The sequence below is a fragment of the Ostrea edulis genome, chromosome 8 (genome assembly GCF_947568905.1).
Source record: "Ostrea edulis chromosome 8, xbOstEdul1.1, whole genome shotgun sequence".
In the NCBI taxonomy this organism is placed as follows: Eukaryota; Metazoa; Mollusca; class Bivalvia; order Ostreida; family Ostreidae; genus Ostrea; species Ostrea edulis.
The window spans coordinates 60,678,008-60,705,659 of NC_079171.1; the positions used below are offsets into that span (position 1 = coordinate 60,678,008).

Sequence of the window (27,652 nt, forward strand, 5' to 3'; positions counted from 1 at the left end):
TTTTACAGACTAGGCAATTTAATTCACCATTTTTTTTTACATATAGAAATGAATGTATATAATTAATAACGGACATAAAGATGCGGTGAATACTTATAATCATTGAATCCTAACTAAAAGATGGCTTCAACTCTGATATAGTAGATATATATTGGTAGATATGAAATATACGGAATTTTATTCCCCTTTTAAAAAGAAATGAAGTTCAGAAGTCAGAGGAAAAGAATGTTGAAAACGGGTGATAACTCTTTCGCCTTGATGTTGCATAGAATACATATACCATTAAAACATCCACAATTTCAACTGCAAACATACATACTGTGGAGTCATTTTAATTCGTGGGGGCCAAAGTTCGTGGGTAAACAACATTTTGCTGGTTCGTGGGGACGTAATTTCGTGGATAAGCGATACGATATCAAGAGGAGAGATAAATCTACTTGGTTTAAAAAAGTTCGAGGACACGTAAATTCGTGGGCAAGAGTGACCCACGAAATCCACGAATATTAATCCCCCACGAACAATGGTGATTCCACAGTGTATCATTATAAACATCCAGAGGGTGTTCAAGTTGACGAAATTCAAGATATCAAGACGTGACGAATAACCATACGAGATGAGATTATTAAGACAAGCGACTTAATTACAATATAACCATTAGAAACAGTACGATAATAGCAAAATAGCAGAGTAGTAATATTATAGCATAATTATTGGAGATGGTTACATAAATTAGTTCTATCCTGAAAGGTAGTATGTTGCAAGCAACAGGGTATTGGAATATGTGTATGACGATACAACCCGAGTTACCTACCTTCAGTCTGTAGAACTCCGGTTGTCATTATCATGCACATAAATTAACCATTTCCAAAATTTAACTATTGTTGTTTTTTGTTTTTTTTGTTTTTACATTTCTACTTTCATTTTCGTGATTCATATCTGTAGACTGTCGTAAGTTACACGTTTGAGGAAAACGAAATTATCTAACCAATTTTAATTTGACGGAGGCCTATCGTTAAAAAGTAAAGTACATATATATATCTATTAAGGAAATACTGGAGTGTTGATATCTTAACAGTAGTGCCATAGCGACAAAGGGGTAAACTTTTTTATCTGGACAATTGTCATGGCTTATAAACTCAAAAGACGTTTAACCGAGTACCCAGTTTTAAAACACGATTTTCCTTGTCCATATCCATGTATGTATTATAAATGTAAATCTACAATACATACAAAATTACTTAAATCATAAATATAAAACATTCTTTTTATACAGATAGTGGTCATCTTATGGTATAAAAGCTAGAAATATAATTTTAGATTTAAGCTGTATTGCATTACTCTATCCGCTCGTTGATGGTATAGACGTCAAATTAAAAATTTGTGATAAACGGTTCGACTACTACGTGTACATGATTTATGTAGCAACCACTCTTATATTCTAGTAGACAGAACAAACAATCAATGCTCAATACATACATTCTTGATAAGTAATATGCACATTACATATTCAGTATGCACATATTCAGTATACATGTACGTCATCAATGCGAAAGAATAGACAATATATTTATATATACACGTATTTCATTGTATCACCCAAGCAGACTCAGAGATATGTATACCATTAAAGCTGTTACTGTAGGAAAATGTTAATGTTGGTAAATAAGGTATGACAATTGTATATAAATATATATTAGAATAGCAGTGGCGGATCTGATTTTTTTTTAGGGATTTCAACCCCACTTGTTTGATCATATTTGACAAAAATGCGCAATATATCTGATTTCGGGGCCTTCTATCTCTCTCTCTCTCTCTCCCTTTTTTGCGGTACATATTTGGGTGGTGCCCCACCCCTTTTTTGAAATTTGTGTCCGGATCCGCCCCTGTGTATTGAAGGCGTACACGCTATCTAGCACCATGCGTCCACTATTTGTTTACAGAGTTATGCGTAATCTTACCTCGTCCGCCCATCAAGCCTTTAATACAAATGCGACTTTAGATATTGATTTCCAGCAACCATTGTTTTGTCAAACAACACATTTTCAATGTACTTTAATAGTATACGATGTCGGAAGGACAATCCAATGATCTCATACATATATACAAGCCATAGCAATGATGACCTTGAACTTTAAGATTTTTTTTGAAATTTTGGCTTACTGTCCCGATTAGCAGACAATTGTAATTTCTAATGGTAAACCCCAAGCATTTAACATAGGTACAGGTAATGGTTGTTCCTTTGCGAAACGCCCGGAATAATAGTCACGGATCTTTTTCAAATGGAAAGGTGAATATAACGAACTATCAATCTCATAACTCTCATAAAGAATGCAAAACTAAGAGTAGGGGAGCACGCACTCTTAGACACACTAGAGGTGGGATCAAATGCCTAGAAGGAGTTAGCATCTTCTGTCGACCGGTCACACCCGCCATTTTCCCGACATCTAAATCTGGTAAACGGAGTACTTCGTAGTCAAATGAAAAGTTGAAGATAACGAACAGTGATCACTCTTACAATTCCCACAAGGAATATAAAATTAGGAGTAGGACAAACACGGAGGCTGGACATATCAGAGTAAGAATCGACCAGTCACACCCACCATGAGCTCCATATACTGATAAAATGATATGAAACACTGTAGACAGCATTTGACCCAATGCCAGCTTGTATAGACAAACTAGATCGCTATTACGACAATATAAGTTACAGAATGTAGACTTTGAGCAAGACTGTTGATACCCCCGTAACATCAACTTGTTTGTCAGTAGCCTACCTCGATTTAAAAACTGATCATACGTAAAACAATCTCTTTCATATCAAATCAGTTGATATGATATATGACCCTGCATAGGGAGATCCCGTGTCACGGTAAGCGTGGACACGATAAAGAAATTTCAATGCCAGGACTGTAAGCATGTGTCAAAATTAGGGACAATTCACCTAAAGCTGGTAGCGCCTTGTATAGTTGCAAAATTCTCCTCCATAAAAAGTTAATGATCTATATGCTTAAACTTTCATTCATCATGGTATAAAATCTTACCTACTTTTAAGTTGAATATAAAAATCCTACTTTATTTCCTCTCTTGAGTTTGGAGAATTAACTAGCACGAGAACTACGGACTCTTAAGCACTATATTGATAACTATGAAACGTAGCTTTTCTTAGGTCCATCATAAGGCTAACATAATGGTCTTGAACTAATTTCACCCATAATAGAAATGAACAATAATGAAAGGTGAAGATAACGAACAGTAATCAATCTCATAACTCTTATAAGCAATACAAAATAGATAGTTGGGCAAACACGGATCCCTGGGCACACCAGAGGTGGGGTCAGGTGCCTAGGAGGAGTGAGCGTCCCCTGTTGACCGGTCACATACACCGTGAGCCCTATATCTTGATCATGTAAACGGAGTTATCCGTAGTCAAAATCAGTGTGCCAAGAACGGCCCAACAAATCGGTATGATACACGTCAGACAGCGTTTGACCCAATAATAGGTTGTATCATTTGATATATGATGCCGTCAATAGAAGACAAAGCAATGCATAACTTTACATATCAATGTAACTCTAAAGATTCATGTGATATTTTGCGATTGATTTTTAATGTTTCATCCCGTTTTGGGAATTTTTCAGAAATTTTACGGCAGTTACCTACACGAAATATGTTTGGTATTAAGTTTTGGAGTTTCCCGGACGGCTTCCAGTGAACCTACACATTTTCGAAAATCAGAGAAACGATCTTTTGCGTGCCAAAGGGTTTGTGATCCCTGACACAGTGCACCGTTTAAAGTCCCATCCGACAGACATCATATGTTATGGTATACAATGAGATGGTAATAAATTGTTATGGGATGCTATGGGAATTCTGTGCTTTGACATACGATACATTTTGATGATTGGTGCTATGAATTTATCTATGATATGCAATGGGATTTGTATGTTTTGATATGATATTAATGTTTCATGGTTATATCATGATAATTTGTATGGTAAACCATGACATGCTATGAGATGGTATGTTATATGATATAACAGCTCTCTGGTACACAATGATATCTGCATGTTATGCTGTCGGCTTTGTTTGATATACTATTAGATCTGTATGGTATGATGTTATTATGATATGGAATGGAAAAATGATGGTCTGATGTGCTCTAAGACAAGTCATGCGATTCATACCCCAGTGATGGAAATTGAATATAGTAAGATATGACATGCTAAGATAGTTCTATATCGTTCTATATTATGATATATTTATGTTATGTTATAAGATTAGTATGGACTTCCATAAGTTATGGTATGATATATTTCAAATGAAATTATATGGTACGACATCGTGTTTCTTGTATCCCTAAACATATAATGTACATAATTATGAGCAATGCGCATAAGGACACTAGCGTTTTTCTTCTTTTTTGTTTCAGAAAATCGTTTACTCAGTGATGTTTATAGCACTTCCTATTTTCGTACATTTACCATTGAGGAAAATACAAAACAGAGTTGTAAATACAGGGATTAGGGGGAACCACAATCTAGCTATATTCATGCAAACCGGGCGACTGTCATTCGTGTGCGAAGTCTGACGTAAGCTTACCTCGTCCACCCATCAGCCCTTTAATATAAAAACCACGTTAGATATTTTTTCGACCAATCGTTGTCAAGAAAATCAAATGTTTCAACCAATCGTTGTCAAGAAATTCGTATATATGCATTCACTAATTAAGGATAAGTCAAATTGGAAATGATGGTGCTTAAAATAGGATAATATAATTCGCTGATCTAGTTTGAGAAGAACCAATCAATGGTCTGCAAAATAAGATTACAGAACGCAAATATATACGTTAAGCCTAAAGGTGAAATGTATGGCGGCGTACACAAATCGACACATTTATCTATAAACGAAAAGAGACGAGGTCCGTAATAACAAGTACTGATATAAACAGTGATTTGCAACAAAGGAAGCAAACAGTAAATAGATGCTACGCAAGGAAAACAAAGGATGCGGTGAAATGATGATGGAAAATGCCCTTATGGAATGAAAGGCGACATGAGCTGTTATCATAATGCTCGTGTGTCAATAAGCAATGACCGACAAATGTACACTATTAAGCAGTGATGATGATGTCACTACATAGCTTACCTCCCCTTGACGGCATATCTGTTCAATACAGATACAAATATACGACATAAAGAATGTATCAATATTTCAGATAAATCGAAGAGGATAATTCAAGAGTTTAATTCATCTTATTTTTGGTACTTATATTTTGAAACTTGAAGATTCAATTTATTTACCCGGTAGATCTCCACCAAGAGCTGAATAAAATATAAAGTAGTTGTTATTTTTCTTTTGTTATTCAAGCATATTCCGACAGTGCGGACCAATAATGAAATATAAAAACATAGTCGTTATTTCTTTTTTGTTATTTCAACATAATTCTAAAGTCCAGATCAATAATTTGAAGCTGTTTAGTTCTAAATTTATGTCTTTTGTATCATATATTCGAACTGAAAAACGTCATACAACTCCAAGGTCATTTCCTCTCTGTGACCTTGGCCTATGACGTCTGACTTATACATGTAAAATCACAATGATGGGATCTTACCTGCAAGGGCTCCTAAACCTCCCATGCCGCCGCCCATACCTAGGAAAATTAAACGTCAGTCAGAACTCTAATTCACATAATGAGTGCATGCTATTTCAGCTTAAGGGTAAACACGCGATCATTTTATCATATTTGATTTCTCTGGATCTTAAAGAAGAACTTATTTACAACGAAATTAATTTTAAATCTGCATTCAATATCTCTAAAACAAAAAGATTTCAAACTGAATTTTCAATCTAATTTCAATGCATTTAAAAAACATTTTCAGTTTGATTTTACTAACTTGAAAACATACACATGTATAGAATGAAATTGTTTGTCTGGTTTCATTAAATAGTAAACAACCATATAATTAAAATAAACTGAATCCAAGCCAAGTACATGTTTAAACTAAAATGTTAGCATGACTTTTTTAAATTTAGGACAAACACATGTTTAGAGGGAAATCGTTAATCTTATTTCACTAAATCTGAAATAAGCACCATATTAGAATGAAATTTAATTTTCATTCCACTGAATCGGAGACAAGCATATGTCTAGAATGAAATTTTCAATTTGATGTCACCAAATCTGCGACACCTACATATCTAGAATACATTCTGCTTAAACTTAACAAGTATATATCAATATTTCAAATTTGATTTTAATAATCCTAAACCGAACACATGATTAGAATAAAAATGCTGAATCTAACACAAGCACATAACAACATTTTCTATCTGATTTCTCCGGAAGTGTATCTTACCCATCATGCTTGCCAAAGCTGAAAAAAGAAAATGGTCATCTCAGTAAGACCCGCATTATATTTGAAGCATTACTATAAGTTGCCCCCCCCCCCCCGAAAAAAAAAGAGAGAAGGAAAATGTAGTGTTAAGTGGATAATATATAAGATTTAGGTTATATGAGAGAAAATGGTTTAGCAAGGACACTTTGTATTTGTTACTGTGATTCCTTCTATATTTGGGGCGATGGTGTTTACCTTAGATCGGTTATAGTGGCTATCATATCCCAGAAGATCTCCCTAAGATTCGCCCTAATGACTGTGAAACGTCCTAGATCCGCCACATTAATTGTAATATACAAGCCAATCTGTATTAGACCCACCCCCATGGCTGTAACATCCCATAGGATCTCCCTTACATTCGCCCTGATGGCTGTAATATTTCAGAGGAGCCCCCTTACATTCGCCCAAATGTCATAACATTTCAGAGCCCCCCCCCCCCCCCCCCCCTTACATTCGCCCCTGTGGCTGTAACATTTCAGAGGACCTCTCTTACATTCGCCCCCTATGACTGTAACATCCCAATGATCCCCTTAAATTCGCCCTAATGTCTGTAATATTTCCAAATAGTACGTACCTCCCATGTTCCCTCCTCCTCCGCCAGCCATCATAGCGGCCAGTGGATCTAGAAAGAAAAGAAAATATCAAATTCGTCTGAATAGGAATTCGTGTAATTTTTTATAACAAATGTTTATACGTATTCCAGACCTCTACCAATAGTCAGTTGTCAATCAATCTTACTCATTCCTCCCATGCCACCGAATCCGCCCATCATCGCATCCAGACCTGAAAATAAAAATACAGGATTACCGGACTTACCGTACCACCGGATCTTCCCAAACGGAGCAGGTATAGGGAATCATATATTAACAAAACCACTTGTCAATAAAATTGTTTACTGTATGATTGGTAATGATAAAAGTTACTGATTTGATATTTAAAACATACAATATTGTTGTATCGAGAGTTTAAGGAAAGGTTTAGAGAGATAAACAGACCAGTGTCAGGCGTGGGGTTTGGAGCTGAATTTCTGGATCCCGAGGACTGACCTTCAGACTGAGGAGCGGATTTGGAGGCTGTTGATGATTCAAGTTTGGTATATTGTACTTCAAAAGACACAATGCACGAAATGCACTACTTCTACCATATATCTATAAACTGTAAACGATAAAAAATAAATCGGAAATAAGATGTACCCGATTTGTCTGATTTGCCAGATGAAGATGAGGGGGACTCTCCATTCATAGAGGATGATGGGGCGTCAGGCGCGGGACCACCTCCTCCACCACCGAGCATGCTCATTGCTTGCATCATAGCCGCCATATCCATTCCACTGCTACCGCCGCCACCGCCGCCGCCGCCGCCCATAGCTGCTCCCAGACTTCCCATCAGGTCACCGCCCCCTCCGCCGAGGAGAGAAGCAAGTCCTGTTTAGGTTGAGGTTAGATCAATTTATAATTTACCATAGTTTACTTACATCTAAAATCTTCAAAATTATATTCACATTGATATAGTATCTCCGTTTACCTTCTTACACTAAAGATATGTCATATCTTTTTACATTTATAACCTTCCCCGCCCTTTACATTTTCCAAGGCCTTTACATTTATAATCTTCCAAGGCCTCAACATTTATATCCTTCCAAGGCCTTTACATTTATGATTTGCATTTATAATCTTTAATGTGCTTTACATTTATAATATTCCACGCCCTTTACAATCAAAATCTTCAATGTGATTTACATTTATAATTTTCCAAGCCATTTACATTTAAAATCTTTAATGCACTTTACATTTATAATCTTCCATGCCCTTTACATTGATAATCTTCATGAATATATTACATGCGTGTAAATAAAAGTGTCACTGAACAAAAAGATGCTGATCTTATTGAAGCTGTTGGCATGTAAAGTAATAATAACATACCGCCGCCGCCGCCTCCGCCGAGTCCTCCGGACAATAGACTGGCCAGTCCGCCGCCTCCACCGCCGCCGGCGCCTCCCATAGCTGTCATTGAACAGATATATGTGACTTTAAAACATTTCACAGTCAGTGACAGTAAACTGACTACCAATATAATCATTGACACCATCACAGTTGACACTATGTTAGCAACATCATGAATAAGTTTGTAGTCATTCAGAGGACATAAACGTACAAGGGTATGGTAGCGTACCGTAAATCTGGATATTTTTCCGTCGATTTATTTTTGCGAATTTGAGTAAAAAGCCTATATATTTATTTTTGTGTTTCTTATTTTTGCGAATTTATGTAAAACATTAAAAAACGTGTGAAACATTATCTTAAAAAAAAAAATATTTTTGCGAATCCAACTGACTCGCAAAAACGCTAAAAATTAATCGACAGCAAAAATAACCAGATTTACAGTATTTCAGCCCCTCCCTGCTTGCAAGATAAATTATGTCAACATGCAATATAATTACGTTGACATGCATGTTACCAATCTTTTTCGAATATCTGATTTTAATATTGGTAAAACTTACTAACTCCAATATCTGACATCATAAATGACTTTAGTAAGTGAATTTACCAATATTGATATCAGATTCTCCAAAAAGATTGGTAACCTGCTCGTCAACATAATCATCTTACAGTTTGACAAAATCATCTAATTATCGTGATTGTAGACATAACTATCTTGATTGTAGACATAATTATCTTGATTGTAGACAAAATCATCTTGCATGTAGACATAATTATCTTCATTGTAGACATAATTATCTTGCATGTTGACATAATTATCTTGATTGTAAACATAATTATCTTGATTATAGACATAATTATCTTGATTATAGACATAACTATCTTGATTGCAGACATAATTATCTTGATTGTAGACATAATTATCTTGCATAAAGGGGGAGGGAGGGGGGGGGGGACAGAAACCTACCACCTTACAAGGAAAAGTTGTTTCAAATATCACAGATGTAACCATGAAAGATAACGTTTCAGAAGTATATCAGTAGATAATAGCGATCAAAGAAATGGAGGTTAACCTCAATCATGTGACTTACCCATCAGCATCAGTGGGTTAATTCCTAAAGAAGAAATTAAAAAATCGTGTACAGTGTTATACGGGTGAAGTTAGATCATTTTTCTTTGGAAAATGTTAGAATGGAACATCAAACCAATGAAAATATGAAACATCGGTGCATTATTTTTAAGAGCACCAAAAAAAAAATATAACAACAACAACAAACAAGCCACACCATAATGATAAAAAAAGAGAAACGTTTCAGAGGAATTTTGAAGACGTTATGCCAGTATTACAGACACCATTCCAAACTCCCATGAAAGAGCACATGAAAAGCAATCGCAAAACACTATCGAAAAACCCCCAAGGAGAATAGGATTTCAAATGTGTCAGGCGGCGTAAAAACTTTCACCACCTGGGTAAAATAAATACTGTGAGGTCAGTGTGTTCGGCATCCATAACGAATGGTAATCATTGTCAATACGGTATGTGGAAATATGGGGCGGACACAGAAAAATGTCAGGGGAAGGGGGAATTCAACCAAAGATAACACCAACTTCGCTCAAGAGATTTTGGTTGTAGACTCAAATCACCAAACGCTCATGTATAAAAGGGTAAAAGGGTGCAACTAAATTGTCGCATCTAGAATCGTCAATGGAAATACAGATCATAGCTGGATGAAGACTATTAAAGTTAATTATCTCCCAAAATAACATGGTATGAAGAGATTGAATCCATCACACCACTGAATTATGGGATCCGCCTATCAGCAATTGCAGCATGGTGTCACCTTTGAATGTTTATTACATGCAGCTAGCACCTTTTTAACTCAGTGGTAGAGATTGTCTCTTGAGATATTAGAGTTTGGAATCTCCTGAGAAATGATTCGTGCTGGGCGACTTTCCTGTTTCGTCAGATGTAAATAGGCACGCACGCTACCGAGGACTGTTATTCCAGTTAGAAATACTATACTGATTCTACCCACTTATGGACAGTGTCTCAGGATAATGAATTGCTTTTTTTAGGTCAGTAGTAATTTAGTGATAAGTCACGTACCTCCAGTCTCACCAGGAGTTGGTTGTTCAGGAACCTCCCCTGGGTCTGTCGCAGTGTCTGTTAAAAACAGAAAATATGATATAAAGTACTATACACGAGCAATGTAAATTGGAATGTAATACACATAATGTATGTATTTATGATGCATTTTATTTAAAATAAACAATACACATATTCTTATCTAATCTTCATAGATTTGGTGTTTTGAAATGAAAAAATAACAAATTCAATTTTCTATAATAGTCTTGAGAGAGATTGATAATGAAAACATCTTTTCGAATAAGATGGTTTACTCACTGCCCATGCGCATGTTCCTCATCATCATTCTACGCATCATTGGATCTGTTCAGAGAAAACATACTATCATACAGAAATTGAAACATGTGTTAAATGTCTATTGCATGGAGGGACCCATATCATTGCCCATGCACTGAAAAACCTGTTAGAATAGCCCTAAGATATGACACAAGTTTGATGTGAATCTTACGGTCAGTTGTTATGAAATTTCAATTTGACTTATTCATAATCCTCCCAAAATATTCGTGGAAATAAAAGGCATCGACTTATCCTCTCATACAGTAGTATAACGTTCCTTAGAAATAAACATGATTGGAAGTTTTACTCACTCATTCCGGCCATTCCCATACCTGAAACATAAACCCATAATATACACGTAACCAAAATATATTATTGCAGTAGACGATACATGGAAATTATAAACCAATCTGCTTATCCATACACGTGCACGGAAGGGTGAAGATAACGAACAGTGATCAATCCCAGTACAAAAATAGAGAGTTAGGCAAACACGGACCATGGTTATACCAGAGGTAGGATTAGGAGCCTAGGAGGAGTAAACATCCCCTGTCGACCGGTCACACCCGCCGTGAGCCCTATATCTTGATCAGGTGAACGGAGTTATCCGTAGTCAAAATCAGTGTACCAAGAACGGCCTAATAATCGGCATGAAACATGTCAGACAGCATTTGAACCAATGACAATTTGTATTGTCAAATAGACTTACTATAGACATGAAGTTAATGTACTTATCAAGTTTCTATATATATATCGACTTACCGTGACTTAGTGAACAGATCGGTTTGCTACCATGCGTATATGGATTTATTATACCGGTATTGACTTATATATATAATATAGATATAGACTTACTGTACATGTCGGTATTGACTTATATATATAATATAGATATAGACTTACTGTACATGTCGGTATTGACTTATATATATTGTAGATATAGACTTACTGTAGATGTCGTTATTGACTTATATATATAATATAGATATAGACTTACTGTAGATGTCGTTATTGACTTATATATATAATATAGATATAGACTTACTGTACATGTCGGTATTGACTTATATATATAATATAGATATAGACTTACTGTACATGTCGGTATTGACTTATATATATAATATAGATATAGACTTACTGTAGATGTCGGTATTGCCTTATATATATAATATAGACATAGGTTGACTGTACATACCGGTATTGACTTATATATATAATATAGATATAGACTTACTGTAGATGTCGGTATTGCCTTATATATATAATATAGACATAGGTTGACTGTACATACCGGTATTGACTTATATATATATTGTAGATATAGATTTACTGTACATGTCGGTACTGACTTATATATATAATATAGATATAGACTTACTGTAGATATCGGTATTGACTTATATATATAATATAGATATAGACTTACTGTACATGTCGGTATTGACTTATATATATTGTAGATATAGACTTACTCATTGGGTCGTTGAATCGACTTGGTCTACCACTGTTGCTGGATTCCCCTGCTAAGTACAAAAAGTTTATTGCTGATTTACTGTGATTCACAGAGATCACGTGATTTTTGTTAATTTAACACAACAATAATCACTGAAAAATCTAATATTGTTCATGAAAAAGGAGGGTGGGAGGATAGTGCAGATGGTGGTTATAAGTTTTGTAAAAAAAAAAAAAAAAAGCATTTACAGCACAGAACAGATGTAGCTTTGAAAGTAGATACAGCGACATCCATATTGGAACACACATTTGAATGCAAAAAGTTAATATTCGTCTTATCATACGGAATCATATCATAACTTCTTATGTTTGTTATAGACCGTTTACAGGAATTGGTCCGGTGGTTGAACTCCAGATAAAGGCAAGTCATGTCGAGGACCAATATGTTTGACATGTAAACCTGTATACGAAATATTAAAATATTGAAACTACGTTCTTGACGCCATCTTGCCGTTTAGATTTTGTTAATCGCATTCCAGAGAAAGTAGACGCCAATCACGTGACGTGTTTCATCCAATGACAGAGCTTCATTATAATCTGGACATAACGAATAGGAATGATACTTACTCTGTCCAGCGCCTCCTGCCATTGAAGCTGGAAAGAAACATGAACCATAACTCAGTATAAACACAATGTACATACACGAATATATAATTTCGTCCCTAAGTATGATATACGATTGTTAGTTTCATCTTGCATAAAATAGACAGCAATACCTATTAAGATATTATGAAAGGAACAAGTGGACAGGGCTACAAGTATTTAGATTTACGATAAGAACAAGAGAGCGGAAATACAAGTATTCATGTATTATGACAACAAGCATTGGGCGGGGCTAAAACGATTTAGAAATTACGACAGCATGAGGTAGATGAGACACAGGTATTTAATTATTACTACATAAACAAGTGGGCGGAGCAACATGTATCTGGAAATGACGACAGAAACAATTTGGTGGTGCTACAAAATTTAGATATTGCGGCAGCAACATGGGGGCGGGGGTGAGAGGGGTTGTCTACAAGTATTTAGATATCACGACGGGTACAAGTGGGCAGAGCTACTCACCCATAAGTTGACTCATCGGGTTTCCACCAGTTTCTTGGTTCATACCTGCAACAACGGAGAAACATGGCTTGATAAAGTGTGATATGATAGTTTTTTAATGCGTCAAATTGGTGCGGTTCGCTGAAGATTTTAGCATTTGAATTAGATGCAGCCAGCAGTGTGTTATAGCGAAATGATGGGTGAAATCAATCCATTAAAAGAAACAAACGATAATCAGCAGGAACTTTAACGTCGTCCATACATGACCGACAATGCAACTATTGCAGAATGTACAGTTATGAACTTGATAACTTTAAATTGATTTCACCACGTTGAATTAGACAAAACTGATATAGATGTAAACAAAATTCAGTTTCCCTTTTTGTGTTTTGTTTAGTAATGCATACCACTCAGTATAATAAAACAAATAGCGGCATGTAGTTGAAACATCCAAACTCTTCACCTCTCAAAAACCATTATCAACCTCGGTTGCGCCTTGGGTGACAATTTTTAACACCGTCTACATGTATATAACGAAATACTGTTTATAACGAATTGCAGTGGATTACTGCTTATTCATTATCATACAAGTCACTGATGTTACAGATGTGACTGGAATTAAAAGAAAGAAAAAAAAGATGGGAAAACACGAATTCGTCTGTAATGAAATGAATGGTTTTCTGTGGCGTTCCGGTATAATGAGGTTTTACTGTACATGCAATACAAGGCACATACATATCACAGTGTGCTATATACAACGACACTGTTGGAGAAAAAGCACCTATCACTATGCGAGCCCCAGGTATTTTGTTTGCACGTTGTTTTGCGTCTCATTCAAGAATATTTCTATGAAAGGTGAAAATAAGGAGCAGTGATCAATCTCATAACTCCTATAAGCAATACAAAATAGAGAGTTGGGCAAAAGCGGACACCTGGACATACTAGAGGTGGGATTAGGTGCCTAGGATGAATATACATCCCTTGTCTCAATAATTGCATCATTTGATGTTCATTTGAGCTTCATAGATCTTTTACAAATCGATCAATGTATTTTGGGGTGTAGGGTGTGCACAATTGATATGTCCTTGGTTCCATTCCCGATTATGGCGCCTTGTCAGGTCTAAGGATTCTAACACAGATTGTAACTGTTTCTTAACTAAGTGCTTGGCATTGAAAATGTTGGATGCGACTATGAAAATGGAGTTTACTTGTCATGGTAGGCGTTGACAAAATAAATGAAGACACTTGACATACAGCTGTGGAAGTTTTTTTTTATGTGTGAACTATTCTTGAATATGACGTAAAAACGTACAAGCTAGCAGACAAAACCCAAATGAGGAGTAACTCTGAATCCGGATATGCGTTTGTGTCTCTGTGTGTTACAAATGACTAACAATTGCGCTGTTAATTGGTTGTGAAAATACTCGTGATGTAAGGAGAACATGAAAACTTTCCTAACAAAATGCCAGAGTGAACTACAGTTAACTACCGTTTTCTATAGCAAGATACCAGTTAAAAAGTTAACTTTTAAAATATCCAAGTTTCAAAAGGTTTACTCTGTGAAGCTTCCTTACACAGGATTTAGAAAAGTACAGTCATTTTCAGAGTTTTGTTTTATTCAATTTACACACATGATATAGATTTTCAAAACTAGGTACATCATACCTGTTCAATGTTAATTACTAATCATGACGTCACTACCTCGATGTTAATTACAAATCGTGACGCCACTGAGTTGTAAATCTGGTCCAAAATCAGAAAGCATGAACGACATGCTTCATATTGATTTCAAGAATTCTTCAACATTAAGACCTCGATCATGAACATGGTTTGGGTCAAACAGAAATTTTCAGGCAAATAGTGATATCTATTTGGGGCATTTGTCATCAATTAGGACGGTAAAACCTTTACAATTCTGATCCGTAAAGCTGGAAGGGGTTAAACATAAGAATAAATCTGTGTGTCAAAGATCAAAACTGCAACCCCCCAAAATTTATCAAAATGTATGAATTTTAATGTCAGTGCTGTAGTAAATGAAGTATTTACACTATGTTGAATAAAAATATCAATTTGCTTTTGATTTCAAATATAAAATTTACATGACGCCTGCTACCGAAAACAGTAGTTAGATATAATTCACAATGAATCCTCACTGGTTAACAGTATTCGGATATTAACGGATGATTTAGATATAATTCACAATGAATCCTCACTGATTAACGATAATCGGATATTAACGGATGATTTAGATATAATTCACAATGAATCCTCACTGGTTAACGATAATCGGATATTAACGGATGGTTTAGATATAATGGCCTTCATCATGTGCTATGTTAGTCTAATTTCGTGTAAGCTTTTGGCTGTATGCATGAAATCGCTCCCCATTAAGCAACTGGTGTAGCTATATCAGTATACTCACCGCCGGGCTGAGAACCAGTATCTAAAGAAGCTAAGCGAGAACACATACCTTATTCTCAAGAACATTCACCCCATTCCCACCAGATTTAGAAATAATAGTTACTTGTTTTAAATTAAGCATTATTATAACACTTATAAAATATGAACTGTACATGAAAATTAGAAAAGACATCGTCATTATACACATTTGTATTAGTGTCGCTATTAATGGGCAGACAACTCTTTCCCTACTAACCCATCATTTGTTGTAGTTGATCTGCTGTAGGCGAGTTCTTAGAGTCTGTAGAAAAAATATGTTTATTCAATTCACTGTATATGATGTTTAAACAAGATGTCTCTCGTTTTAAGGAGAAATAATGCATCGGCATAATCGTCGACACAAAAACGTCTCTCATTTAAGGAGAAATAATGCATCTTCATAATGGTCGACACAACGTCTCTCGTTTTAAGGAGGTATACTACATCGTCATAATGGTTGACACAGAACGTCTCTCGTTTTAAGGAGGTATAATACATCGTCATAATGGTCGACACAAAACGTCTCTCGTTTAAGGAGGTATAATACATCGTCATAATGGTCGACACAAAACGTCTCTCGTTTAAGGAGGTATAATACATCGTCATAATGGTCGACACAAAACGTCTCTCGTTTAAGGAGGTGGTATCAACATTCTTTTGAAATTTGAATTAAACTATAAATATCGGGGACACATGTATATCCTTATAAATGTAATTATATCTAAAAAGTATGAAACGTTCTTGAAATGATATTGAACCATGTATCAACTTTAATCGAAACACATTGTTTTTAAAAAGAATTGGACAATTTTCAGCGTACAGTAATCAATTTTCAGACAGCTGTTCCCTAGTATATGTCAGTATATGTCTATTTACCAGTCTAAATTAGAATTGTACCGGTGATTTTGGAAAAATATAAAGATAAAAAAGTAAGAATCTAAAAAAAATATACATAATTCAAAACATTCATTGATATCTTGTAAAACAGAGTTGCTCTCGCAAAGAATTCGGTCTAAGTGTCATAATGCATACTTTTAGTTATTAACAAACTCGCGCCATTTCAACCCATATGTTTCCGTGAACTCTGAATCACACGTGTACAATTATTATGCATAATGACAGAGCATGCGTCGAACTTGGAATCGGAAGTTGAAAATACGTACTGAGACTTTGTAGCATCTTCTGGGCAAGCGCACTGAAGTCCGGCTGTGATTGCACAGGTGGCGCTGGTGTTGTAGTGGTGGTTGTGGTGGTGGTTGTCGTTGTTGGTGGTGGCCTACGTCTTGTTTGAACAACACTTGCACCACCACCTAGAACAAATAAAAATGTACAAACATGCATATCTCCGTCCATTTCAAACTGTAAAATATGTGGTCCCATACTGACAGGCTATAGGTTACTCAACGAAAAACAATTACGAACAGTGAAAAATTTCATTAGTCTTATAACTAATGCAAAATTAAGAGATGGGCAAACACGGACCCCTGGATATGCCAGGGGTGGGACATGGTGATTAGGAGGAATAAACATCCCCTGTTGACCGGTCACACCCGCCGTGAGCCCTATATCTTGATCGGGTAAACAGAGTAATTCGTCGTCAAAATTACTGTATAAATATTCCAAAGTCAAAATGACTGTATAAAGAACGGCCTAACAATATATATGAAACATAATAGACGGTATTTGACCCAATAATTGGTTATATTGGCAAATCAGTTATAACTACCATAGACGTTCCAAAATGCTGATAAACGTAAATTGCGAAGATATAGACATAGATGCCTCCACCCACCAATTCACTTTTTTGTTACCTATTTTTTCCCCCTAGAATTATTGATTATTAACCTTTTAATTTTTTCTTATCAAATTATTTGTGTAGATTTTTTGATTCAATTTCTTTCCTCCTTTGAGTACCTCTACACGTGCTTCTCTCAATCATGACACCTGTATTTAAACAAGAAAGCGCCAACAATAAAGCAGGCGCGTGTTCTATGTGTGTGTCAACATCCGGGTGATATATATTATTGTAGCACTTTACATATTTGGGCGATATATACAGGTATAATACTTGACACATCCGGACGATATATACATGTACAGCACTTTACATAATGGGGCGATATATACATGTATTCTACCTTACATATCCGGGCGATATATACATGTATTCTACCTTACATATCCGGGCGATATATACATGTATTCTACCTTACATATCCGGGCGATATATAGAGAAATGTTACATACCTCCTAGGAGAGACTGTAACTGCAGTTTCTGTGTAGGCGATAGAACAGCTGAAATGTGGAAAAGCAATGAATGTTTACACGTAATGTAAGCAATGAATGTTTACACGTAATGTAAGCAATGAATGTTTACACGTAATGTAAGCAATGAATGTTTACACGTAATGTAAGCAATGAATGTTTACACGTAATGTAAGCAAATACAAATTACGACAACGACTTTTGAAATTAATAATAAGATTTATTTAAAAAAAAATATTACCCAGGAAAGCTCTCATTGCATTGTCTGGCATACCATTTCCGCTCGATTGTTTATTAGGACTACCTCCTGAAATAAAATTGATTAATAATGATCGGGATCGAAATTCAAAATTAACATTACTCATTGATGGATTTTAAGGTTCCTGGTATATAATCTACCAATATAAATTTATGCAATGTAAAAAAAAAAAGCGATGTGCTAGAGCGTTCTCTGTTTACGCATGTGTGAACTAATAGTGCAATGCTAATCAGTTAATTTATCCCGCGCACCTGTGTCCTGATGCACTGAGCATCCCTATTCCACACATATAAAGCGAAATGAGACGAAAATATTTCTCTTCACACTCGTGTCTTATTAGTACTTCTAATATATTTAGACCCATCTCCCATGTCAAGAAAAGCAAAGCGAACAACAAAATTAGCATATTGTTTTCTGGAAAACGATTTCTGAGAATGGACAGCTGGTGTACTCATGACTGAAAAGAAAATTATTTCAAAAAATTATTTTCTTTGTCAAGTAGAGTGACTACTACATTGGAGGCAGATATATCAAGCGTGTACAGCATGTAGTGGTCCTTTATATAACTTCCGGTGGACTATAACCTTTGATACATGAGCACAGTAAAAAGGACACGTTATACAATGTAAATATGGATCGATAAGTATACAATATTCCCTGACTCACCTGTTGTGTATTCCGTCAGCAATACTTTGAAAATTAAATTTCTTTTATCATTTTCTGTTAGATTGATTGATTATATATTGTTTAACGTCACAATCGAGAATTGTTCACTCATATGGAGACGTCACCACTGCCGGTGAAAGGCTGCAAAAGTTAGGCCTAAGCAGGGAGGGATCTTTATCGTGCCACACCTGCTATGACACAGGACCTCATTGTTTGCGGTCTCATCCGAAGGACCACCCCATTTATTTGCCTCTTACGACAAGCAAGGGGTACTGAGGACATATTCTAACTCGGATCCCCCGGGATTTCCCGTTTTCCCCCGTTAGATGTTTTTAAGCGTCACGCTACACTCTACATCTAGTGGTCGCTTTCTTACTGAAATGTTCAAGGTTCAGGATAAAAATAGGGTTCTTACCAGCTGCGAATCTTCTAAGAGAGAGAGAGAGAGAGAGAGAGAGAGAGAGAGAGAGAGAGAGAGAGAGGGAGAGAGAGAGAGTCCTAGTGAAAATAGTCCCTCTAATCTTACAGTGTATATTTGTTGCAAATTACAAATATTCTCTTATTTGTTTATGAAGTACCGTTACCATCACAGATGAAACAGCAATTCAGTCACTCTAAAGTCATCCTTTAGGCACCTTTCAATTTGCTGAATGGCATAGTTTCATCCTGTGCATGATGACATCGGTCTGTTTCTGTCATTGAATTCATTACATGCATTTCATTTTGTAATATCTAAAGATAATTGTTTTAACCCATGCAGAGAAACTATTAAGTGTTGAATTGAACGCTCTTACCGTAAGAAACCATTAAGTGTTGAATTGAACGCTCTTACCGTTAGAAACTATTAAGTGTTGAATTGAACGCTCTTACCGTAAGAAACTATTAAGTGTTAAATTGAACTCTCTTACCGTAAGAAACCATTAAGTGTTGAATTGAACTCACTTACCGTAAGAAACCATTAAGTGTTGAATTGAACGCTCTTACCGTAAGAAACCATTAAGTGTTGAATTGAACTCTCGTACTGTAAGAAACTATTAAGAGTTAAATTGAAGTATCCTATCGTAAGAAACTATTAAGTGTTAAATTGAACTATCTTACCGTAATAAACCATTAAGGGTTGAATTGAACTCTCTTATCTTAAGGAATCGCTGTTAGATTTAACTCTCTTACCCTAAGAGATTGTTGGTAAATTGAACTATCTTACCGTAAGAAACAATTAATGGTTGAATTGAACTCTCTTATCTTAAGGAATCGCTGTTAGATTTAGCTCTCTTACCCTAAGAGATTGTTGGTAAATTGAACTCTCTTATCTTAAGGAATCGCTGTTAGATTTAGCTCTCTTACCCTAAGAGATTGTTGGTAAATTGAACTCTCTTATCTTAAGGAATCGCTGTTAGATTTAACTCTCTTACCCTAAGAGATTGTTGGTAAATTAAACTATCTTACCGTAAGAAACAATTAAAGGTTGAATTGAACTCTCTTATCTTAAGGAATCGCTGTTAGATTTAACTCTCTTACCCTAAGAGATTGGTGGTAAATTGAACTATCTTACCGTAAGAATTGGGAACGCCGTGTCCTTGACCTAGACCTGCGAAAGTTGCATCACGGGCTATAAGTAGAAATAACAAAAATGCAAAGAAAATCAAAGAAAATTAGTAAACAACGTGGCCACCATAATAATATATACAAATAGCTTTAACATTGTGATAGCTTTATGTCCGGGATGACATGTATATATCAATGTTAATCGCTCAAAAATAGGTCATAAACATCCCTTAGAAATACCTTATGGTTGTTCCTGAAAAAATATATGACTTCTTTTTAAAAATAGGTCATGGCCATTCTTTAAAAAAGTAGGTCATAAAAGTCAAATGACTATCGCCAAAAATTGTCAAAGTTAAGGACCGGTGGTATCTGGATGATATCGTGTTTGTTGAAGTCGGAAGCATGAGTCCAAATGAAAGCTGACACCGGTTTTTATGTGTTGAAACGTCAGCAACTGCTTGTGTGATTCCCATATTATATGGTCACCTTTTACTACCTCCATCTTTCATAAGGAGATTATGATATCTGAGGAATATGTGTTGCACGTAATATGGATCATAAATATCCTCTTTGAATAGTTCAGCATCACGTGACGTCACAAACTTTTGACCTATATATGGCGCTAACAGCCATTCCAGTGAGGATTATTTTTTATCATGTGGACATCTATCGTGACCCTTGACTTCCTTATGTATCATCACTTTTACCTGAAAGTCCGGGTGTTTGGCGTAGAAACAGTCAATGTCAATACATATCTTGAACGTTTTAGGTTTGACGTGGTGCCAAAAAGGAGAATGGATCCGGGTCGTATAGCAAACGTCCTAACCACTAGGCTGTCGCGGCCGGGATATCTTGATTGATCATTATTTAACCTCCCACTTAAGAAAGTGTTACTTGCATGGAGACGTCACCAGTGCCGGTGAAGGGCTACAAAATTTAGGCCTATGCTCGGCGCTTACGGCTTTTGAACAGGTATGGGTCTTTATCGTGCTACACCTGCTGTGACACGGAACCTTGGTTTTTGTGGTTTAATCCGAAGTACCACCCAATTTGATCTCTCTTTTGACAAGCAAGCGGAACTGGTAATTGGTTGTAGGCATTCAGGTCTTGAAATTGCTCATTTTTGTTTTGAATTCTTTACCGATAAGAACCCATATTAATACAAATACAAATTGATATTTTAACTATATTCAGATATATGCAAGGTAAAGATAAGGAACAGTATATATGAATAATTTAACTTACCAGACGAAGACAGGGATAAACTTGAACTGGGTGCAGCTGCTGGAGCTGAGGACAAGAAAACCCACGATAGAAATAGTTATCATATTGTCAGTTATAGCAATACAATTATTTACGTAGATTTGTAAACATTATTAAGAAGTTTGAATCATTTATCATTTCTCATTCTCTCAAATGTTTCTTTTTTGCGATAAATACAAAAAACAAAAAAATGTTACGTGAGTGAACACTTGGGCTAGATAAATCGCTTAACGCCACTGGAATAGGTTCAGGAAGGGCGCCTTGCGCAGTTGTAGCCGGACGTGACGTAGTAGTGTTAATTTCCAGATATGCTGTTGTGTTGGCTATTATAAGCTCATCTACTGTTACGTTTGAGTTATTGGATGCATCTACTGGAGTGAAGATTAAGGGGAAAACAAAAAAAACATGGATTTACTTGACAATGAATACAGGGTACATAGGTTAAGACCAGATACCATAGTATACGTGGACACCATTTACCACAATATACGTAGACACCAGATACCGTGATGTACGTAAATACCAGATACCATGATATAAGTAAATACAAGATACTATTATGGATATCATGTTATCAATTCACATGCACAAGCACGTACGCACATATCTACACTTGTGTTAATAACCACTCCACCTGAACATACAAACGATGTATTTACACCATGTTACTATAAAATCACATATTTTCCGAAACGTCACATTTTAATGGTATAAAACAATGTGTATATGATTGTAAATGGACAAGTTTTCCGGGATTTTTATGGTTGTTTACCGTATCTTGTTTTCAGAGGATTTCTGTACGTACATGTATGTTATGACGTACCAGTGATGATTTTACAGTAACTAGTAAACCACAAAAAAGAACGATAAAACCTCCGAAACAAAACATGCACGTTTACCAAAATCACATGTACATTACGTAATTCCACAATCTTAAATGATAGACGCAAGTTAAAACTATAAAGGCGGTTAAGACACTGCGTAAGATATTGTTTAATGCCAATACAAATGATATTACATTATGATTGCTAATACAATTTGAATTGGTTATATATCATCCAATCTTGCCTCCTGGTTGATAATGGGTGTCCCGGACCTCTGAAAACAACTGGGAATCTCTACCAGATGATCCTGAAAGACTGGACGTAACATCAGCTCCTCGGTTATCGTTCCTGGATATAGACATTCTTCCTAGGACATTTGCGTGTGGGATGGAGTTGGATAATTGCCCGACGGTATGGACTCGTGATGAATCATCTGAGGTTGCCAGTCTGTGCGACACCTGTTCAATTAATGCTTGCTTCCGACTCTTTGGAGGTTTTCGTTGACGACGGGCTCGTCTGCTCTGACCAAAAATGGCCCGTGCTTTCTGTAGAGCGGAGGTGGGAGAAGGCGTTGGAGGAGGGCGTGTAGTGGTGGTGGTGGTTGTAGTGGTAGTTGTTCTAGTGGTTTCTGGATACACAATTTCTGTGACAGGTTCTTGTGTCACAAATTCATAAACGTAAGTTGTATCGATAGATAGAGGATCCATTGTGGTCTTTTGGACCCTTTTCGTCACTTTTTTATCCCTCTTCTCGTTTTTTGAAACTTTCGTTTGTTTTGCAATTGTCTGTGTCTTCTTGGTAACTGTTGCTGTTCTGGTCACTTCTTTAGCTGTTTCAAGTTGTTGTCGAAGACCCTCTAGTCTTTTTTCCTTAATCATCTGCTGTTTTATTTGCTCAATAACTCTTTCGCTGGCTGTAGGTGAAACGGATTTTGTCAAAGAAACCTTTACGTTTTTGGAAGGTATGACTACTCTTTCTGATTCCTCAGTTTTTTTAATTGTTTGTTGATTCACTCCTTTGGCGGGTTTCTTGGACGTCGTAGATCGAGCCCCATTTGCTGCTGCAGTTGATTTTGTCAACCGAGTGTTCATCTTAACCCCCTTACTTGTCTTCGTGTCTTTATTTCGAACCTGGAAATTAGTTGTTTCTGACAAGATTTTTGTTTCTTTATTACTTTTGGTCTTGGAATCTGGGACTGTTCGGAGTTTTGTTTTCACTGTAATATTTAACAGCTTCATCGCTGGGTCTCCTTTTCTTGATTTATGTATTTTTGTAAGCGCTTTAACGATATTATTTGCTGTCTTGTTGTGTGTCTCTTTGAAATAACCGGTCAAGACATCAAGCATGTTATTTATTTGCTCAACCATTCTAGTCTCGCCCACGCCACGCTTTCGTCTGCTTGATCTTTTAGTAGTGATCGCGACCTCGGAGTTTAAGCTTGTGTCTATCGGAACTTTTGCAGCGGCCTCCGCGGTATTTGCAACCATCAATTCAGAGTTAAAGAGCACCGGGTTAGATAAGCCAACACCTGTTTTCATATCAGAGGCTGAATTTCTGGATTCAGTTGTGGTTCTTGAACTGATTGACCCGGATCCTCTAATATCACTTCCGGTGCTGGATAATCCCATACTTGATCTTACTGCACCTCCTGAACTTAATGCCCCACCAGCAGACGTACCAGTAGCTATAGATCCATCAAGTATTCCTGAATTTATAGACCCACTCACCCTGTTATCAGCAGTGAGCCCACCAACAATTTTATCATTAGTAGTTGTCGACACTCTCTCCACAGTCGTTTCAGTCTTTACAACTTCCCTGCCTGGCCTCTCTATGAATTCTTTTGACCCTTGAGTGTTTACGTCAACGTTTCTTAAACTAAACGACTCGGCACTTTTTCGCTTTGTGACGGAGTTTCCGGAATCGGTCATTACTTCTATCCCGCCACTCAGCTTACTTCCTGTCTGAGTTGAGGTAGAAGAGTCTGATGGTACGCCGGGTTCAACGAAAAACACCATAGCATTGTTCTTTCTGTTTAGACTAGGAGGTGTAAGAGACAAAGACGTCCCTGCGGCGAGATCTCCACTTGCTATATCCAGACTCCCTGACACACCTGATGGCCCATTGACAACACGCCCAGGCTGTCGTGGTTTTACAATATTCACGGTACCCGACGAGGAAGAAGACTTTGATGTAGTAGTTGAAGAGAAGGATGTATCTGATGTTGTGATATCTGAACTCGAAATCCCCTCTCCTGTGTGCGCATCAATATATTCGACAATTTCTGTCACAACGGAACCGTCTTTTTGAATAGTAGTTTTTGTTTTTGGTACTATTGCTTCTCCAGGTCCAGCAATTATTTCTTCCGTCACCGTCGTTATGACCTCCTCGATTTGCTCTTGTGGTGCTGTAGGTGATATAGAATTTTTAGTGTTCAAAAATACCAAATCAAATCCTGGATTTGAGTTAGAAACTGTAGAACTTGAAGAAGAGGATGACGAAGAACGTGTGCCTGTGGATATTGTTCCTCCTCTTTGTGTTGCAATGTTTCCGGTTTGTGTGTCAAGAGTACTAGTTTTGGCGACAACGTTTCCAGAATTGGTGTCCCTTATTACACCATTTGCGTCTAATGTGAATGATGTTTCAACTGTTCTAAAGTCGTTTGTATTACGTGAAGAAACACTTGACGAGGTTTCATTGTACATGTTAATTGCCCCGTCAGTGGTTACGATGGTTTCACCAATTGGCTCTGTTATGTTCTGAATTATAACGGTTTCCTCAATAATGATCGTTGAGTCGCCGCTGGGTCCCCTAATTGTAGTATAATTTGTCCAGGAACTGTTTTGGATTTGTGGTTCTGTTGTTGTATACACTGTGTCACCTCCCAAGGTCTGGTCTACATTCACTGTTGATGTTGATATTGAAGATCTATCAACAGAGGTGGAGGAGTCAGCGACTGATAATGGAATAACTGGATTAACAAGTGGATTTAAATTTGGCTGAACATTAATTGTTTCTGAAGTGACAATCTTCGCAGAGTCTACAACAGGAACGACTGTATCAGATACGAGATTTCCGGATCTACCTGTTGTTGATGAAGAAGTTTCGAAGGATGATGATTCCCGAACTGATGATGTTTCATAATCAGTTTCAGCGTTATTTCGGGAAATTCCATCAGTAGTGAACGTTGGATCAGTAATACCCCCCGTAATCCCACCTTCGTCAACTACTTTAACTGGTGTAAGACCACCTTTGCCATCAGTGACGAATGTTTCGGTTATTATAGTTTCTCGTATTATTGTTTTTCCTGCAGGAGCAATATCTTGAGAAGAAGAAGTTGAATTTATCAACTCTTTTGTTACTGTAATTTCCTGAGGAATAATCACAGTTTTCTTGCCAAAGTCCGGTGTGTAAGATGTATCAGTCAGCAATGTGTCTGTAACGGAGGGTCTTTGAATGCCTGCGTCAATAGTCGTCCTGTTGGATATTGTTACAATGGTCTCTGTTCTTCCGTCTTGTCTGTTTATGTCCACGTTTTTGTCTACATCACCTATCACAGTGACTGATGATCCCCCTGTGAGGTCAAGGGTTACTGACGTATCTTTTGCTTGACTTCCAGAGAGAGATGTGGAGCCCCCTCCAGTGTTCAACGATACTGAAGTTCCAACATCCCTATTTCCAGACAATGTACCTAAATTAGAAATTACAGCGCCTGATCTATCCACGTTTCTATCTCCTGAAATAGACACCCCACTGCCATCTGATACAATCACAAGATTGGAATCAACAGTCCGTCCATCAGTAAAAGATGAATCTGGTGTTCCTATTATTGTCACTGTTTCACCAGTGTCTCTGCTAGTCCCCCTGATATCCAATGAAGTATCTGTCATGACATTGTCAGGCCTTATTATTGTCACAGTGGCGTCTCTATCACGACTTTTTCCAATGACAGTTCCACCTATGCTTGATCCTTGACCTGTTAAAGAAATTGAAGCATCTCTATCTCGACTTGTCCCGACGTCATTTCTTCTAACTATAGTTACAGTCGATCCTACATCTCGACTTGTTCCGACATCATTTCGACCTCCTAATGTAACAGTAGAACCCACATCTCGACTTGTCCCGACATCATTTCTACCAACAATGGTAACAGTTGATCCTATATCTCGACTTGTTCCAATATTATTTGGACCCCCTAATGCAACAGTAGATCCCAAATCTTGACTAGTCTCAACAACAGTTAAACCTGTGTCTATTCCTTGACCTGTTACGAAGAGTGACGCATCTCTATCTCGACTTGTTCCGATGTTATTTGAACCTCCTATTGTAACAGTAGAGCCCATATCTCGACTTGTCCCGACGTCATTTCCACTAACAATAGTTACAGTCGATCCTACATCTCGACTAGTTCCGACACCATTTCGACCTCCTAATGTAACAGTAGAACCGACATCTCGACTAGAAGTATCTGTCATGACATTACCAGGCCTTATTATGGTTACAGTGGCGTCTCTATCACGACTTTTCCCAATGACAGTTCCACCTATGCTTGTTCCTTGACCTGTTAAAGAAATTGAACCATCTCTATCTCGACTTGTCCCGACGTCATTTCTACCAACAAGCGTAACAGTAGAACCGACATCTCGACTAGAAGTATCTGTCATGACATTGCCAGGCCTTACTATGGTTACAGTGGCGTCTCTATCACGACTATTCCCAATGACAGTTCCACCTATGCTTGTTCCTTGACCTGTTAAAGAAATTGAACCATCTCTATCTCGACTTGTTTCGACATCATTTCTACCAAATATTGTAACAGTTGATCCTATGTCTCGACTAGTTCCGACATCATTTCGACCTCCTAATGTAACAGTAGAACCCAAATCTCGACTTGTCCCGACGTCATTTCTTCTAACTATAGTTACAGTCGATCCTACATCTCGACTTGTTCCGACATCATTTCGACCTCCTAATGTAACAGTAGAACCCACATCTCGACTTGTCCCGACATCATTTCTACCAACAATGGTAACAGTTGATCCTATATCTCGACTTGTTCCAATATTATTTGGACCCCC

General features: G+C 36.9%; 1 protein-coding gene across 1 annotated transcript in view; it reads right to left on the reverse strand.

Annotated features, from left to right (window-relative positions):
- Positions 1-27,652, reverse strand: part of LOC125663424 (mucin-4-like) — a 56,731-nt gene that overhangs the window by 8,852 nt on the left and 20,227 nt on the right. Inside the window, exons 10-33 of the mRNA XM_056147751.1 lie at positions 21,736-21,780; positions 20,498-20,554; positions 18,262-18,324; positions 18,003-18,050; positions 16,919-17,065; positions 15,973-16,017; positions 15,739-15,768; positions 13,338-13,382; positions 12,840-12,866; positions 12,233-12,283; positions 11,069-11,089; positions 10,740-10,784; positions 10,443-10,499; positions 9,427-9,450; positions 8,318-8,398; positions 7,589-7,819; positions 7,391-7,498; positions 7,134-7,178; positions 6,970-7,017; positions 6,357-6,374; positions 5,612-5,650; positions 5,301-5,321; positions 5,146-5,163; positions 4,600-4,617 (exon numbers count right to left, since the gene is read on the reverse strand). Coding sequence (XP_056003726.1) covers positions 4,600-4,617; positions 5,146-5,163; positions 5,301-5,321; positions 5,612-5,650; positions 6,357-6,374; positions 6,970-7,017; positions 7,134-7,178; positions 7,391-7,498; positions 7,589-7,819; positions 8,318-8,398; positions 9,427-9,450; positions 10,443-10,499; positions 10,740-10,784; positions 11,069-11,089; positions 12,233-12,283; positions 12,840-12,866; positions 13,338-13,382; positions 15,739-15,768; positions 15,973-16,017; positions 16,919-17,065; positions 18,003-18,050; positions 18,262-18,324; positions 20,498-20,554; positions 21,736-21,780 — 1,332 coding nt within the window. The remainder of the gene's footprint in view (positions 1-4,599; positions 4,618-5,145; positions 5,164-5,300; positions 5,322-5,611; positions 5,651-6,356; positions 6,375-6,969; positions 7,018-7,133; positions 7,179-7,390; positions 7,499-7,588; positions 7,820-8,317; positions 8,399-9,426; positions 9,451-10,442; positions 10,500-10,739; positions 10,785-11,068; positions 11,090-12,232; positions 12,284-12,839; positions 12,867-13,337; positions 13,383-15,738; positions 15,769-15,972; positions 16,018-16,918; positions 17,066-18,002; positions 18,051-18,261; positions 18,325-20,497; positions 20,555-21,735; positions 21,781-27,652) is intronic.